Here is a 13679-nt window from a genome sequence, read left to right on the forward strand (position 1 = left end):
CACCAGACCGGCCACTCGAGAAGACCCATTTGCCCACATCGGATCACCATGGTTATAAAAAAGCATCGCTTCACCTGCTTCATCCATTTTTGAGACCTCCTCTTGCACCGCCGGATCGCTCCCCAGCCTCTTTCGATCGTCGTTGTGTTTAAAGATTTGGTTTTTTAGAACAGTGAAGAAAGTAAATTTTCTGCGCTTCTCTACTACCCTCCACTCACTCCACCCTCCAAAATAGCTGGAAGCCGCATTGCCCTCCCTCTTCCCTCCACCACTTTTGTGTGGTTTTTAAATCCCGAATATAAGGATATTTTAAGCATTAACTGAGGGAGGGAATCATATGGGCTGGGGGAGTTTCCTTAAGGCTTTTATTTTGTTTCCTTCGAAGGCAAATCGAGTGTCAAATTATACCATCTACTCCTCTTGAGCGGGCATGGACAAAAGACTGAATGTAAAAAGTGGAAAGTGGAAATGAGAATACACTAGGTAAAGAAAGATCAGAGAGACATTTGTGGTGCTGTGGAGGACAGATAAGCTCTGGTTTCTGCCCTGTCCGTGTTACTTGGTCTCAGCATTATTAATAGGAAACATCAGTGTTTCACAAATTCCTTTTTTTTATTAATGGATTAATTTACTATTGCCCATTCCGTTGAAAACAGGTTTGTGCTGACACTTGAAACTAATGTGGAACTATTTCTCACCCAGACACTACATACTGTTAAAGAGGCGTGAAGAAGAAAGTATTGTTTACTAATATCTGTGCGACTTGCCTGATTCCAGTACTCCTGGGGGATATTTTACAGATTTTAAAGTGAAGAAAACAATGCTCCAAGGCAATTTGCTTAGTAGTCGGTCAATTGCTTTACTATTGACCTTTTAAACTGGGTCCTTAATATGTTCTTATGAATTGAATTTTGCCACTGTTTGTACAGAAGCCAAATGACGTGTATGTTCCCAAATACATACATCCCTTTACTGGAGGATCTACTAAGGAAGACCTAGATACACTAGTATTGAAATCTGATTTTACTCTTATGGACACTACTTTCCAAATATGTTCTTACAGAAAATTTTAATAAAGTGAAAGAGGGATTTTCATATTTGGAGAACCTGGAAAGCTGGATATATAGAATAACTTCATATCATTTCTAACTATTTGGAAAATGGGAGCTGCTACAAAGTTGGTGTTTGCTGTTTTTCTTATCTCTTGTTCTTCAGGTAAGTGTACAGTATATAGTTTTCTTCTCAACTTAGCTTTCAGTATTCTAATATCCTTAACATTACCTTGCATTATCATTTGTTAAATTAAAATGTGGATTAATATATTTTTTTGTACTTTTTTGTCAACAGCAGTGGCACTACAGTGTGTGTGTGTTGTTTGGAATATCACAACTGTGCTTTACTGCTACTGATCTTTTACAGACTACCAGTACGCAAGCTAATAATTTGTAGTGTTAGCCATTCCTTCATGTTTGTCAGCATTATAGTAACTTACCAGTAACTTGCTTTTAATATTCACAGCTTTCTCTTTTGAAAATTTATTAGTAGCTTCTTAAACAAATATGAAAAATATAGAATTGGAAAGTTGTGTTGAATGGTCTTAGATGAGATGTATAAACTTTAAAATACTTTTCACACAGTAGGTTTTAGGTTTTCTTAATCCTTTAATATCCACGTAGTAAGTAGTGTGTGCTAAAGTAAATGGTAAACCTCAACTTCTGCAACAAAATCTTTTCATTATAATAAATAAGTTTGAACAGGTTTTGCTCATAGGAACAATGCATTACTGGGTAGCAAGCAGTGGTTGAAAGAATTGCTTCATGCACAGCACTTTGACTAGTTAGTAATGGATTGGATGGCTATTCTTGGTTTTCCCTTACTAAATGTGCATGCTATAGTTGTACTTTAGTTTCCTAGGTGCATGCATTCAGTGTTGAAAAGAGAAATAGATTTTATAATTGACATATTTGGTTATGATTTTACTTTGATTTACATTGTTATCTAGCTCTTGCTCTCCAGCAGTTTTGTAATGTGTGTGAGTTTTTGCTGAATGGTACACTTTCTTGTGGTTATTAAATGGATACAGTCTAGTCTTGTGTCTGTAATGTTATTGATCTGTTCCGTGTGGGCTGACTGTGCTGTGAAATGGCGATCAGTGCTAGAGACTGAAGAGATTGTGAATTTTATGTAAAGGCAAAATAGCTAAATGGATAACACAGTTTGGCATAAACTGTTACATCAAATGAAAAGTTACAATACATTTTAAAGAAGTGATGCCCTTATTGGGTAAACTGTGTTGTAAACATTTCTGAAATTCCATATGAAAATGTTGCTTAGAATATTCAGTTTCTTAACATTTTACTTATAGATACAATACTTCAGATAGAATCTGTTTACATTTTCATGCTCCAATTTGCATTTTATCAGCTATAATAAAGGTCTGCTTTTTTCTTTTCAATAAATGGTTTAACATAATTCCAAGGGGGGAAGCACAGGATGCTCTTAGATAACCTCACATTTTGAACTGATTCTGCTTACCTTTACCTGAAAGCAGGTTCTAGATTCTTGGTTGCTTAGTGTTTCAGACCTACCTAAGTCAGAGAAACATTTGATTCAAAAGGCCACCCACTCAGTGCTCCCTAAGTGACTTTAGTTCATAGAATACTGTACATAGCAGTTACCATGCAGAAAAATGTTTTTTTTTTGGAAGGCATTTCTAAAAGATGTATGCAGGGTATAAGCTATTAGCAATGTACCTAGCAGCTCACATTAATGCACTCATTTTAAAGCAAGAAATGCAACAGATTTAACTTCTGTAAAGTTGTTTTCTTGAAACATACTGTGGTTTACTACTGAGTAAATGCAATTTTGAGAATGCAAAGGGGTGAGCTTACAACCTCATCTTCTTAAGAATACAGTAATTACCCAATGTAAAACCAGTGGCCTTCTCTTTTACATTCTATAGAATGTTTAATGCAGTTTACATCTGTTTTAAAACATATCCACAGAGTTGAGAAAGTAGTAAAAGTATATAGGCATCTCATGCCTCCATAGAAGAGACATCTCTGGAAAATTAATGTTGAGAGAATTACTTCAGCAATCTTAGCCTCTTAGCTAGTAACAGTGTTAGTAATGATGTGGAAGAGTGCCTTATCTTGTAGTTGAAGTGGTGTGAATATCTGTAAATTCATTCAGGAGTTAGGACTACAGTGTGTGCTTATTGTAGATTGCATTTTTACAAGGCATTTGTACTAGGTGCCTAGTCCAAATTTTGAAGGAGGCAAAACTTAAAAATACCGTATTTTTCGCTCTATAACACGCACCTGACCATAACACGCACGTAGTTTTTAGAGGAGGAAAACAAGAAAAAAAATTCTAAATGAAACAGTAGATGTATGATTTTTGTGGTTCATGCTGTGGCCACAGACATGTGATCTGATGGTGAGTTTGGGTGACCCAGTGCAAAAATCCTGAGGATCCATGTGGATCCGTGCTTTGTAACCACGTTTTAAGTGGGGAGGGAAGGAAAAGCACTCAAGGGATAAGGAGCACGCATGGGGTGGGTGGAGAAGCAGCTTTTCTGCGAGCTGAGCAGGGAGGGAAAGAGCACTGTTGCTTTAAAGGTATACTTAAGGTATTTGCCCTGTGCCTGGGGTTTTTTCCATTTAACAGTTTGCAGCCTTTTTCTTCTGCTCCTTGTTTTGAGGCAGAATAGATTTGAGCAAGTGAGGAGGACTTGGATTACAGGGGATTTGCCATTAGCTGTGTAAAAGCTCTCCTCCTTGCAGCCTTCTACTTTGTTTGTATAGGTGGCTACTGGTATCAGGTTCAGTTTGAGTGATAAGCAGCCACCAGCAGCAATAGAATTGAGCACAAAAAAGTGGTAGGGGCACTAGGACCCAGACAATGCTCAAATCTATCCTGCCTGAAAACAGCTGAGAAGCGGGGGGGGGGGGGATAGCCTTTTCTTTTACTTCCTGGTTTTCACTGCGCTCGTGGCTCAGAGCTCCAGGTTGGTTTTGGGTTTTTTTGCTGCTGGTTGCTTAAACTTTATCCTTCCTGATCCAAGCCCTCCTGTCCCTCTGCAGCCTCATTGCTCCATTTAGAGAGCGCTGGGACCTTTGCTAGCTGAGGCTGCAGCAGCTGTTACCGGCTACTTTAAAAGCGCCTGCTGGCTTTGAACTGCCTGCCTTCTCCCGGCTTGCTATGGCTCCCGTCTGTCCCTCCTCGCGTGTAAGCGGCTGCTGCCCGCTTTGCTGGCATGGCTCTCCTTCCCTCCCTCCTCCTCAGCTCCTCCCCCTCCTCCTGGCTGTAAAGCAAGCAAAGCTAGAGCCGTGCAAAGCCCTGCAAGCGGCTCCGCTTTGCTTGACTGACGGCAGCCATGGCTCCGGTCGAGTGCATTCGCTCTGTAACACGCACAGGCATTTTCCCTTACTTTCTAGGAGCAAAAAACTGCGTGTTATGGAGCGAAAATTACGGTAGTTTTCTAGGTTTGTTGTTGTTTAACAGAAGGTCACTTATAAGAGCTTTAGCCTTCCTGTTTTGTAGGTTACCCATCACCAGGACATGTAACCTGTTTACACATGTAAACTTCAACAAAGAAAGTATCCTGGTATACACACCATGCTAATTCAAATTAAGACTTGGTGTGAATCTGTGGGCTCTCGTGAGATTGTGAGCACTTAGCTTCTTCCTGGTTGTTCTGCTGCTGTTATAAGCCATGGTTTGGCTTAGTGTGCCTCCTGAGCCTGGTTTAGCTAGCTCACTGTTTAGCTTTCATGGACAAAACCACAAGCTGTAAATCGTAGTGCAAACCGTGGTTACAGTTCCTAGTTTGTTTGGAGAGACCTAACCACGAGTCTGGATTAAGATGACACTAAGCCAAATCTTAGTTCAGCTCAGCATCAGAAACTGAATGACCAGGGATGCACATAGTATCTGTGAATTCCTTTACAGAAGCTTGCGTGTTTTTAGTAAACCATGGTTTGATTAGAGTGACATGCAACCCCAGCCAGTGATGAGGCAAGTTCTTGAGAATACCTTTTGTCTAGAAAGGTTGCAAGATGAAGTTAGGGAGAAATTGCTTTCTTCTACTGTATTGCATAGTCTTAACACACAGTGTATATGTATTTTAAAGAATATGTTTTCCCCCCATCTACAGTATTACAGAAATTTGAATTTTAAAACACATCTTTAGAGTCAAGCTACAGCCAAAGAAAATGAGTCAAGATATTTAATTAGAATATAGAAAACGAAGCAACTTGTCTTTTCCATACCTTAAAAATAATTAAGGTATCAACAGTGATATAGCATAAATGTGGTTATCATTAAATTGTTTCTATAAGCATACTCGTGTAACTGTCTATTACTAGTAGATTATCATAAAAAATTATAGCTATTTAGTTCAAGCACTGGCTAATGTGCATCTAATAAAACTGAACTGTTATGTATATCAAGAAAGAGTAAATAGTACAGTTTTGATAATACTCCACAATCCCAGCCAAATATCACAAAACATTCGGTAGTTCTCAAATATAATAACCAATTGTTGCCTAATGCAGCACTTGTATACTGAAAGTATTTTTGTAAATTGTTGTTTTTATAATAGTGCTCAAAGTACACAGGTTTCATAGTTGCTGCTGAACTGTCAAACCTTGAGTGTTCATAACTGGTGTAACTTTTGCTCTTTTGTGTCTGTCAACAAACATTGAAGTTTTGGTTTTTTTATGAGGTTACTGCATGGCTATACTGCAGCTGTAAGGGAAACCACCATGATATGAGATTTGTTTTAACAGCTTTGGGATTCAGATTTCAGCTTGTTTAAATTGCTTGAGTAACTGAAACGATTGTCCTTGTTCATTATGCTTGCTAAACAATTCTAACTAAAAATGTAACCTTAGCTTTGCAGATTTCCATAGAAACATTTGGGGTTTTCTAGCACACAAATTCATAAATCTGTATCTGTTTACAGATTTGTTGATCAGCAAGATGTGCCCCTTTTCTTGGTTGTTCTAAAATGCTTTACATGGGTATTTTACTGAGGTAAAAAGATTATGAAAATCTTTTCCTAAGGTACTAGAAATAGGGGCTATGTGGCAGATGTCTAGTAGTCCACATTTCTATGTTATACTTTCAGTTGTCATGGTTTCTGGGAAAACTGCAAATTAAGCTTTGGTATAAAGAATTACCCTAGGAAGGAATCAGTAGTTCTCCAGGGAAGCTCAAGATCTTCACAGATCCCTCATTGTATGCTGGTACCATCAAAGACATAAAATATGCTAGTCCTGGGTGGAATATATAGGAAGCTACATGTTCTATCTCATGTGCTGATTGCCATTCCCAATAGTTTACTGGGGCTCTTCATAAATTTGACAGGTTTGCCTCCGTAAGGTCCACCTCCCAGGGAATTGCTAGGCATTGCAGCATTATTTGGTTGTAAACGTCAAACAGTTCCTATTCTTGGTGTAGAGTGCAAGCCAAACCACTGACCCACTGTTAATGTGAGCTTGGATACAACAGAGTTTGAGTGCAACTTTAGCAGACTTCACTGGCAGGGAGCTCCTGCCACCATTGAAGTCCCCATTGTGGCGTCCATGCCAGTTTCTGCCAACACACCTTCCCCCCTCAAGTTGGGTGTTTATGGGGGTGAGAGGGGATAGAGCCGAACCAGCCAGGGACCTGCTGGATCCTATGCTTGTCTTCCTACTGGTGGTGGGCTCTATCTAGGCCTCTTTGTTGTACCAAACTGGGGCTGGCTCAAAATGAGCAGCATTAGTCACTTCCTCACCGTCCACCTGGCTGCTGGTGTGAGCTGCAGAGTTGGGCTGCTTTGATGGCAATGTTGCTCCATTCAGTGCCACGGTTATTGGCTGGGGGTTAGGATTGCTCTTTTAAGCTGATATCTTATGGGCATTTACCGGTAGCTGACAGTAAGCCACATTGAATACTGTGGGGTTATTTCTGAGTGTGTGTGTAGAATGGCACTGTTTTAGAGAAGTTTACTATGACAAAAATTTACCATACCTTTTTTGTGGTACTGTAACTTGGTGACTCCAAAATAGCAAGACAGATATAAAAAAAGCCAAACTTGCTGTGCTTTCAACTATGATTTGAACCAGTCTAATTTTTGAAGGGGAATTTTTGAAGGTGTTGAGCAATTGGGTTGAATAGCATAATACTTCCATAGAATAAACACTAATTTCTCAAACTTACTAAATGAAAATTAAAAATTCTCTTACCGTTTTCTTTTTCAAAATAAAAAAAAATCCTTCCAGTAGCACCTTAAAGGCCAACTAAGTTAGTTCTTGCTATGAGCTTTCGTGTGCATGCACACTTCTTCAGATACATTTTTTTTTTTTTGACTATGGCAGACCAACACGGCTACCTATCTACTACCGTTTTCTTTTTAACACTGAGCAATTAGTTATAATTATCAATCTTAAATATAAATTTCAGGAGGTTAATTTATACTGACTTTATAGATCAGCCTTCCCCAACCTTCTTTCATTCAGATGTATCAGACTCCAGCTTGTGCATCAGCCTCAGCCAGCTTGGCCAAAATGCACAGAGATGATGGGAGCTGCAATCATAAACATCCAGAGGGTCCAAGGTTGGGGAAGGCTGTTCTAAATTATCATAACTATATAAATTAATGAAAGTACTTTAGCTTATGCTATTTCATTTGTGGCTTTATGTCTTAATGGAGTCTACATGAGACATAAGGTAAAGGGTAAAGGTACCCCTGCCTGTACGGGCCAGTCTTGACAGACTCTAGGGTTGTGCGCCCATCTCGCTTAAGAGGCCGGGAGCCAGCGCTGTCCGCAGACACTTCCGGGTCACGTGGCCAGCGTGACAAGCTGCATCTGGCGAGCCAGCGCAGCACACGGAAACGCTGTTTACCTTCCCGCTGGTAAGCGGTCCCTATTTATCTACTTGCACCTGGGGGTGCTTTCGACCTGCTAGGTTGGCAGGCACTGGGACCAAACGACGGGAGCGCACCCCACCGCGGGGATTCGAACCGCCGACCATGCGATCGGCAAGTCCTAGGTGCTGAGGTTTTACCCACAGCGCCACATGAGACATATATAATGGCAAAAAGTACGGTATGCCTGTATTATTGTTTCAGATGTACAAGGTTGAATTTTAACTTTGACCATGCTGCAGTAGAAACTTCAGCCGCTATTAATTCCTCTTTATATTTCTCATTCAGAGCAATTAAAGTTTTCTTCTTTTTGGAGTTTTGGAGTTATTTAAACACTTCAGGAATATGTATATATATCACATAGGCCATGTACAGTCATACCTCATTTTAAGTGTGCCCCATTTAGGGTCCATTTCATCAAACGTCTGCAGCAAACCGAGAAGTACCAGAACGGGTTACTTCCGGGTTTGCCGCATGCGCAGAAGCGCTAAATCGCACTTCGTGCGTGCTCAGAGCAGCACTTTGTTGAGTGTCCCTTTCGTCCAGCATCCAGGGCTCCAGAACTGATCCCAGACGCAAAAGGAGGTACGACTGTACTTAAAAATGAGAAATTCACTTGTCTTTTGTTTTAGCACCCGTCGGAGAAAGCTATTATAGCCACTAGTGCTTCTGAGAACCAGAGTATCCAGGCATGAGCCTGCAGTTTGCAGCAAACTTTGCTGACATTGCACAACTTTTGGAGCACTGCTTGGTAATGTTTTGGTATTTAGCCCTACATCTTAGTGTTTCATTGCATTTGTATACCACCCATCCTACTAAGTTGTCTAGGAAGTTTACATAAAAAATAGAAAACAATTAACAAAAGAAATCTAAAATAGCTAAAGCAATTTTAAAGCAGAGGGTATTAAAGAAATCTTGTTTTTAATTACTGTTAAATATCTATTGAAACTCTTCCAAATAGTTAGGGAGGGGGGCCATCTTCAGCTTGATTCCAAGGCTGGAATCAAGAAATATTGGCGTATTATGACCACTCTTAAAACACTTTGCAGATAAATTGCTTGCATCTGTTTTGACATGGGTTCTACTCATACAGAGTTGGTGCTTACTGTATCTTTTATTCCTTCTTACAAGTCTTTTTTTTTTAAAGATAGATTCTTACCAGTTTATGTAGCCTAAGGTTATGGAAAGGATCTTGGAGAAGTGTGACTTACTACTTGTACGTTAAACTTTCCCTTCCTGGCTCACTAGATCAATTAGAGTAGCTTTGACTGACTGTGTGAGAGGGATTATTACTGCTTTGCTGAATGAAGTTAGGATCCCTACTGCACAACCAACATGCTTTGAGTTGCTTTGTAAATAAGCGATTACCAGACTTGGAAGATTTTTGCCCAGTTCCCTACGTTCCCTACTTGAGGAAGCTGCTTAAGTATGTTACGGTGTCCTAGCTCTAGGTCTTCCTAGATGATAGTAATAATAAAAAACCCTTTAAGGTGTTATGATTATGCTACTGCAACTGGGTGTCCAGAATGCAGCAATAACCTTTTTATCAATTTTGGCTGCCTCACTAGTAGTTACCTTTCTGGATTCATGCCTTGATAACATCCATATAAGACAACTGTAAGATACTGTTCATGGGGCTGCTGTGATAATTTGCATATTCCTTTGGTATTATACTATTTGCATTGATTACGACTTTGTTTCTGGTGCTATGGTAAAATCTGGGTGCGGGGCTACTCTGCCACCCAGCTCGTCGGACTAGGTCCGCGGGTCCCTGCGGAAGAAAATGAGCTCAGCCGGAGACAGGAGCTAACTGCAGAAGATCAAAGTTTATTGCGCAACAGGTTCAAGGCGAGATTGAACAGCGAGAAAGGGGTGACATGAACTTTTGAAATTTCCCTCCATGTCCCAGAATACAGTGCAAAATACATCCCAGTTACATCATGAATACATTAAGAAGAGGTTGGGTCACACAGGATTAACATATGGAGGAGGGAGGGGGGAATATGCAGAGCTGGAGATATGCGCAGATAAGCACATCCTGAGTACCTGATGAGAAGACAATGGTCCATGTATGCATGGTCTGCCACCTGGCTTTGCCCGGAGGAAAGGCTTGGCAGAGTGATTTGACAGGATTAGGGTCTTGGCACCTTGCTTGAGGGATTATGGAGGACAGGGGAGGTGTCATGGAGTCCTAGAGAAATTGAGCAAATTGGCACGTTGATTTTCTATGAATTTTATAGATTTTAGTCCCTTTTGACATTGACAATTGGCAATAAATGGATATATTGTCATGAAGAAGGAGGTGAAGAAGACATGCCCCCCCTTCCGTATCACTGGCCAAATTAATAGTGCTGGTGCTGACCTTTTTAAGGCCCTAAACAGACTGGGAAGCAAATTATATTGAGGACAGAGTCCACTCACATCACGTATCTCAATGCTTAGGTCAAAACTAGAAATCCCTTTTTTGTGTGTGACCCAATATACAATGTGGAGGCACACGGTTTAGTTGTTTCTTGATCGTGAAACTGCATTTGTTGACAGGCCCAAAGGGGTCCACCTGGCACCATTTGGACTTCTGCCAAGTATTAGAAATGCGGTTCATTTTAGGGTATTTGAGGGAATACTTTTTACATTTAGTTCAAATTCTGCTTGTCTCAGTGTCTCACTTTTGTGTTGATCATTCTGTTTAGCTTGTTTGTTTGCTGTGTTAGGAAACCTAAGTTCCTTTTCTAAAGACAAGTTTGGGATATACAAGTCTTGTTAGCCTCTTATTGTGCTTTTAGTAAAGTTTTGTGGGGAGGGAACCCTAAGCTGTACAGGGTGGGTAAAACAATTTATTTAAAGAAGTGGCCCTTTGACTTTTTTTTTTATTTACCGTATTTTTCGGCCCATAAGACGCACCTAGTTTTTTGGGGGGGAAATAAAGGGAAAAAAATTTTATTTCCCCCCCAGGTGCGCTGCGCTAATCCCGAAGCTTGGGGCGTGCGGAGCTCAGCACGCCCCAAGCTTCTGGGTGCCGGCAAGCAGTCCGCTAGCCCTGGGAGAGCCACGCGGTTCTCCCAGGGCTAGCGGACCGCTGCGCTAATCCCGAGGCTTGGGGCGTGCGGAGCTCAGCGCACCCCAAGCTTCTGGGTGCCGGCAAGCAGTCCGCTAGCCCTGGGAGAGCCGCGCGGCTCTCCCAGGGCTAGTGGACCACTGCGCTAATCCCAAAGCTTGGGGCGTGCGGAGCTCAGCGCGCCCCAAGCTTCTGGGTGCCGGCAAGGTCTCCGCTAGCCGTGGGAGAGCCGCGCGGCTCTCCCAGGGCTAGCGGAGCACTGCGCTAATCCCGAAGCTTGGGGCGTGCGGAGCTCAGCGCGCCCCAAGCTTCTGGGTGCAGGCAAGCTCTCCGCTAGCCCTGGGAGAGCTGGGTCTCCCACAGCTAGCGGATAGCTTCCTGAAGCCTGGAGAGTGAGAGGGGTCGGTGCGTACCGACCCCCCTCGCTCTCTAGGCTTCAGCGAAAGCCTGCATTCGCCCCATAAGACGCACACACATTTCCCCTTCATTTTTGGAGGGGGAAAAGTGCGTCTTATAGGGCGAAAAATACGGTAAGATGTTTTAAAATTAATTTCCCCTTAAAAATGAAACTTTGTTTAGATCCTGAATGAATGCAATCTGTCTTGTCAAATGTTTAACTGTCTATTAAATACAAGTTAAAGGCTGCTTTTTCTGCCTAAATATTTATTTACTTGCATCATTTATTTCAAGAAACAAATATTTCCAGTGCAGCTTGCATGTAATACTAAAATACATTTTTTTAAACTGCAGTCGGCAGTACCAGTGTAAATAAGTCAACAAAAGCTTGCATTGTTTTACCAAGCCTACTTGGAATTGGGAGAAGAGTGGTTTTGTGCTTGGCATGGAAGAGAGGAATTCCTTCCTATACCTATGTGCTTACTTTCCATGCTGGACATGGAGGAGGGAGGGAGCTCTCCATTTGCCCTTTGCCAGCCTGCTCACTAGTCTGTATGGAAGTCCATGCACCTGCCTTAATGCAATTCCTAGATGTATATGGTTGCCAGGCTAATGCTTAAACAAAAGGCTCATCATGTTAATATACTTTAAAGCTCATTGGGATCTCTTCCCACAGGGAAGGTGGTAGATGGCTGTGGAAGGTGGAGGGAGAAAAGCCCAGCTAGAGTGGATTGGTGTTCAGTAAGGAAAAGGAAAATTAAGGAAAAGTTCAGCAGGAGCAGGCTCTGCAGCCATCTTCACCTCTTCCTTTGCATTTCTCAGTGCCCGCAAGAGCTGTCTCTTTTGATCAACTATTATAAATAACCATGGATTCCATTCATACCCTCTTTGAAGTGGAAGGTGACCAGTTGCATTCTGGTGAAAGTCATGAGCAGAATGCTATTCTCCTTTCCTGCTTGGAGTTGGGAGAGGGCGGTGGGTAGCTTAATGAAAACATTGGCACAGTGGTCTGGCTCACATATCACAATAAACCATAGCTTCTGCTTAAAAATCTGTGCTTTGTTTCCCAGCTGCTGCACTGGGGAGGAAACAAAGCAGAGCCTGCCTTGCTGCATGTGAACCTAGGCTTGTGGTTTGTTTCTGCCAAACAAACTATCAGCAGTAAGCCAAGAAGAAATACTGTCTACTCCTCGTGGTTTGAAGAAAAACAAACCAGGGATAGAATTCAACTAACCTGTTGTACTTCAGTGATTACCTCTGGCACAATGGGACTCTCCACTCCATCATGTATGTCCTGCACTATACCCAAATCTGCTCTGTATGGTTGGGAGAACCCCATAGTAGGTTTAGGAGGCATGTAGGGAGAGGAGAGCAGAAGAAGATTCTGTCAAGCCAGGAGAAACCTTGTACTAACAGAATCTTCGCCTTAGTACAGCAGGAGTGGCAGAGGAGCTGAGTGCAGACTTTTGAGCAGTGCACCAACATGCTAACTCATACATATTAAACCATTAAAAAAAACTACGGTCTGAACTACACCAAAGTAGCAAGGCAAATTCAGCTAGAAGCAGTGCATTCAGTGTGGTGGCACCAGGTTTATGGAACTCCTTGCCCAGTGAGATTAGGCAGGTATCATCTGTGTTTTTGGCTCCAGGTGTGTTTTAGGCAGCAGTTTTAAACTTGTTCTAGCAAGCATTTTCCTGAATGTGACCCATATTGTACGCTTTGTGAACTTACCTGGCTTACACGGTATTTTGTTTTCATAGTGCTTTGTTTTATTTTTTATTTGCCCTAATGCATTGTATTCTGTACACGATGTAGATAGTTTTATATGATCACAAAGTAAAAACATATAATGAATGAAAAAAATAAGCTTGTGACCTGCAGGAAAGGGTTTGAAAATAAAAACCACTAATATCTTAATGACGTTATACCGGGTTGTCCTTTGATTTCAGTGGGATGCTAATTGCAAATAATCTATTAGGCAAACTTGGCAGTTTCAAAGTTAAAATAAACTTGATTACCACTTGCAAGTATGTGAGGGAATCCATATGTCACTGATTTGTATTTGTAATTGGGGTCAGGAGTAATAAAACAGTGCATACAAAACTTTTAGATCAGTTTATCAGGAATGATTATCATGCAGGTTTTTAATGGATTTACAAATTGTATTGTTTGTTTTACGCCTTGAACATATTTAGAGAAACAACACCTATAACTAACTAACTAAGTAACTAATCAAGCAAGCAAGCCAGTAATCAAGTAAAACAATTGAATTAATCTCTTTGCTGTGCCTGTCAAATCAATACAAAA

At 41.2% G+C, this 13679-nt stretch overlaps 1 protein-coding gene across 3 annotated transcripts in view; it reads left to right on the forward strand.

The window, feature by feature from the left end:
- The window catches only part of ACVR2A (activin A receptor type 2A), a 56804-nt gene that overhangs the window by 3418 nt on the left and 39707 nt on the right, over window positions 1-13679 (forward strand). For all 3 annotated transcript variants that reach the window (XM_083494218.1, XM_083494217.1, XM_083494219.1), the window contains exon 2: window positions 7-1215. In XM_083494218.1, coding sequence (XP_083350344.1) covers window positions 1161-1215 — 55 coding nt within the window. In that variant the 5' untranslated portion in view covers window positions 7-1160. The remainder of the gene's footprint in view (window positions 1-6; window positions 1216-13679) is intronic.

The sequence above is a fragment of the Podarcis liolepis genome (genome assembly GCF_965112155.1).
Source record: "Podarcis liolepis genome assembly, chromosome: 1".
NCBI classification, from domain to species: domain Eukaryota; kingdom Metazoa; phylum Chordata; class Lepidosauria; order Squamata; family Lacertidae; genus Podarcis; species Podarcis liolepis.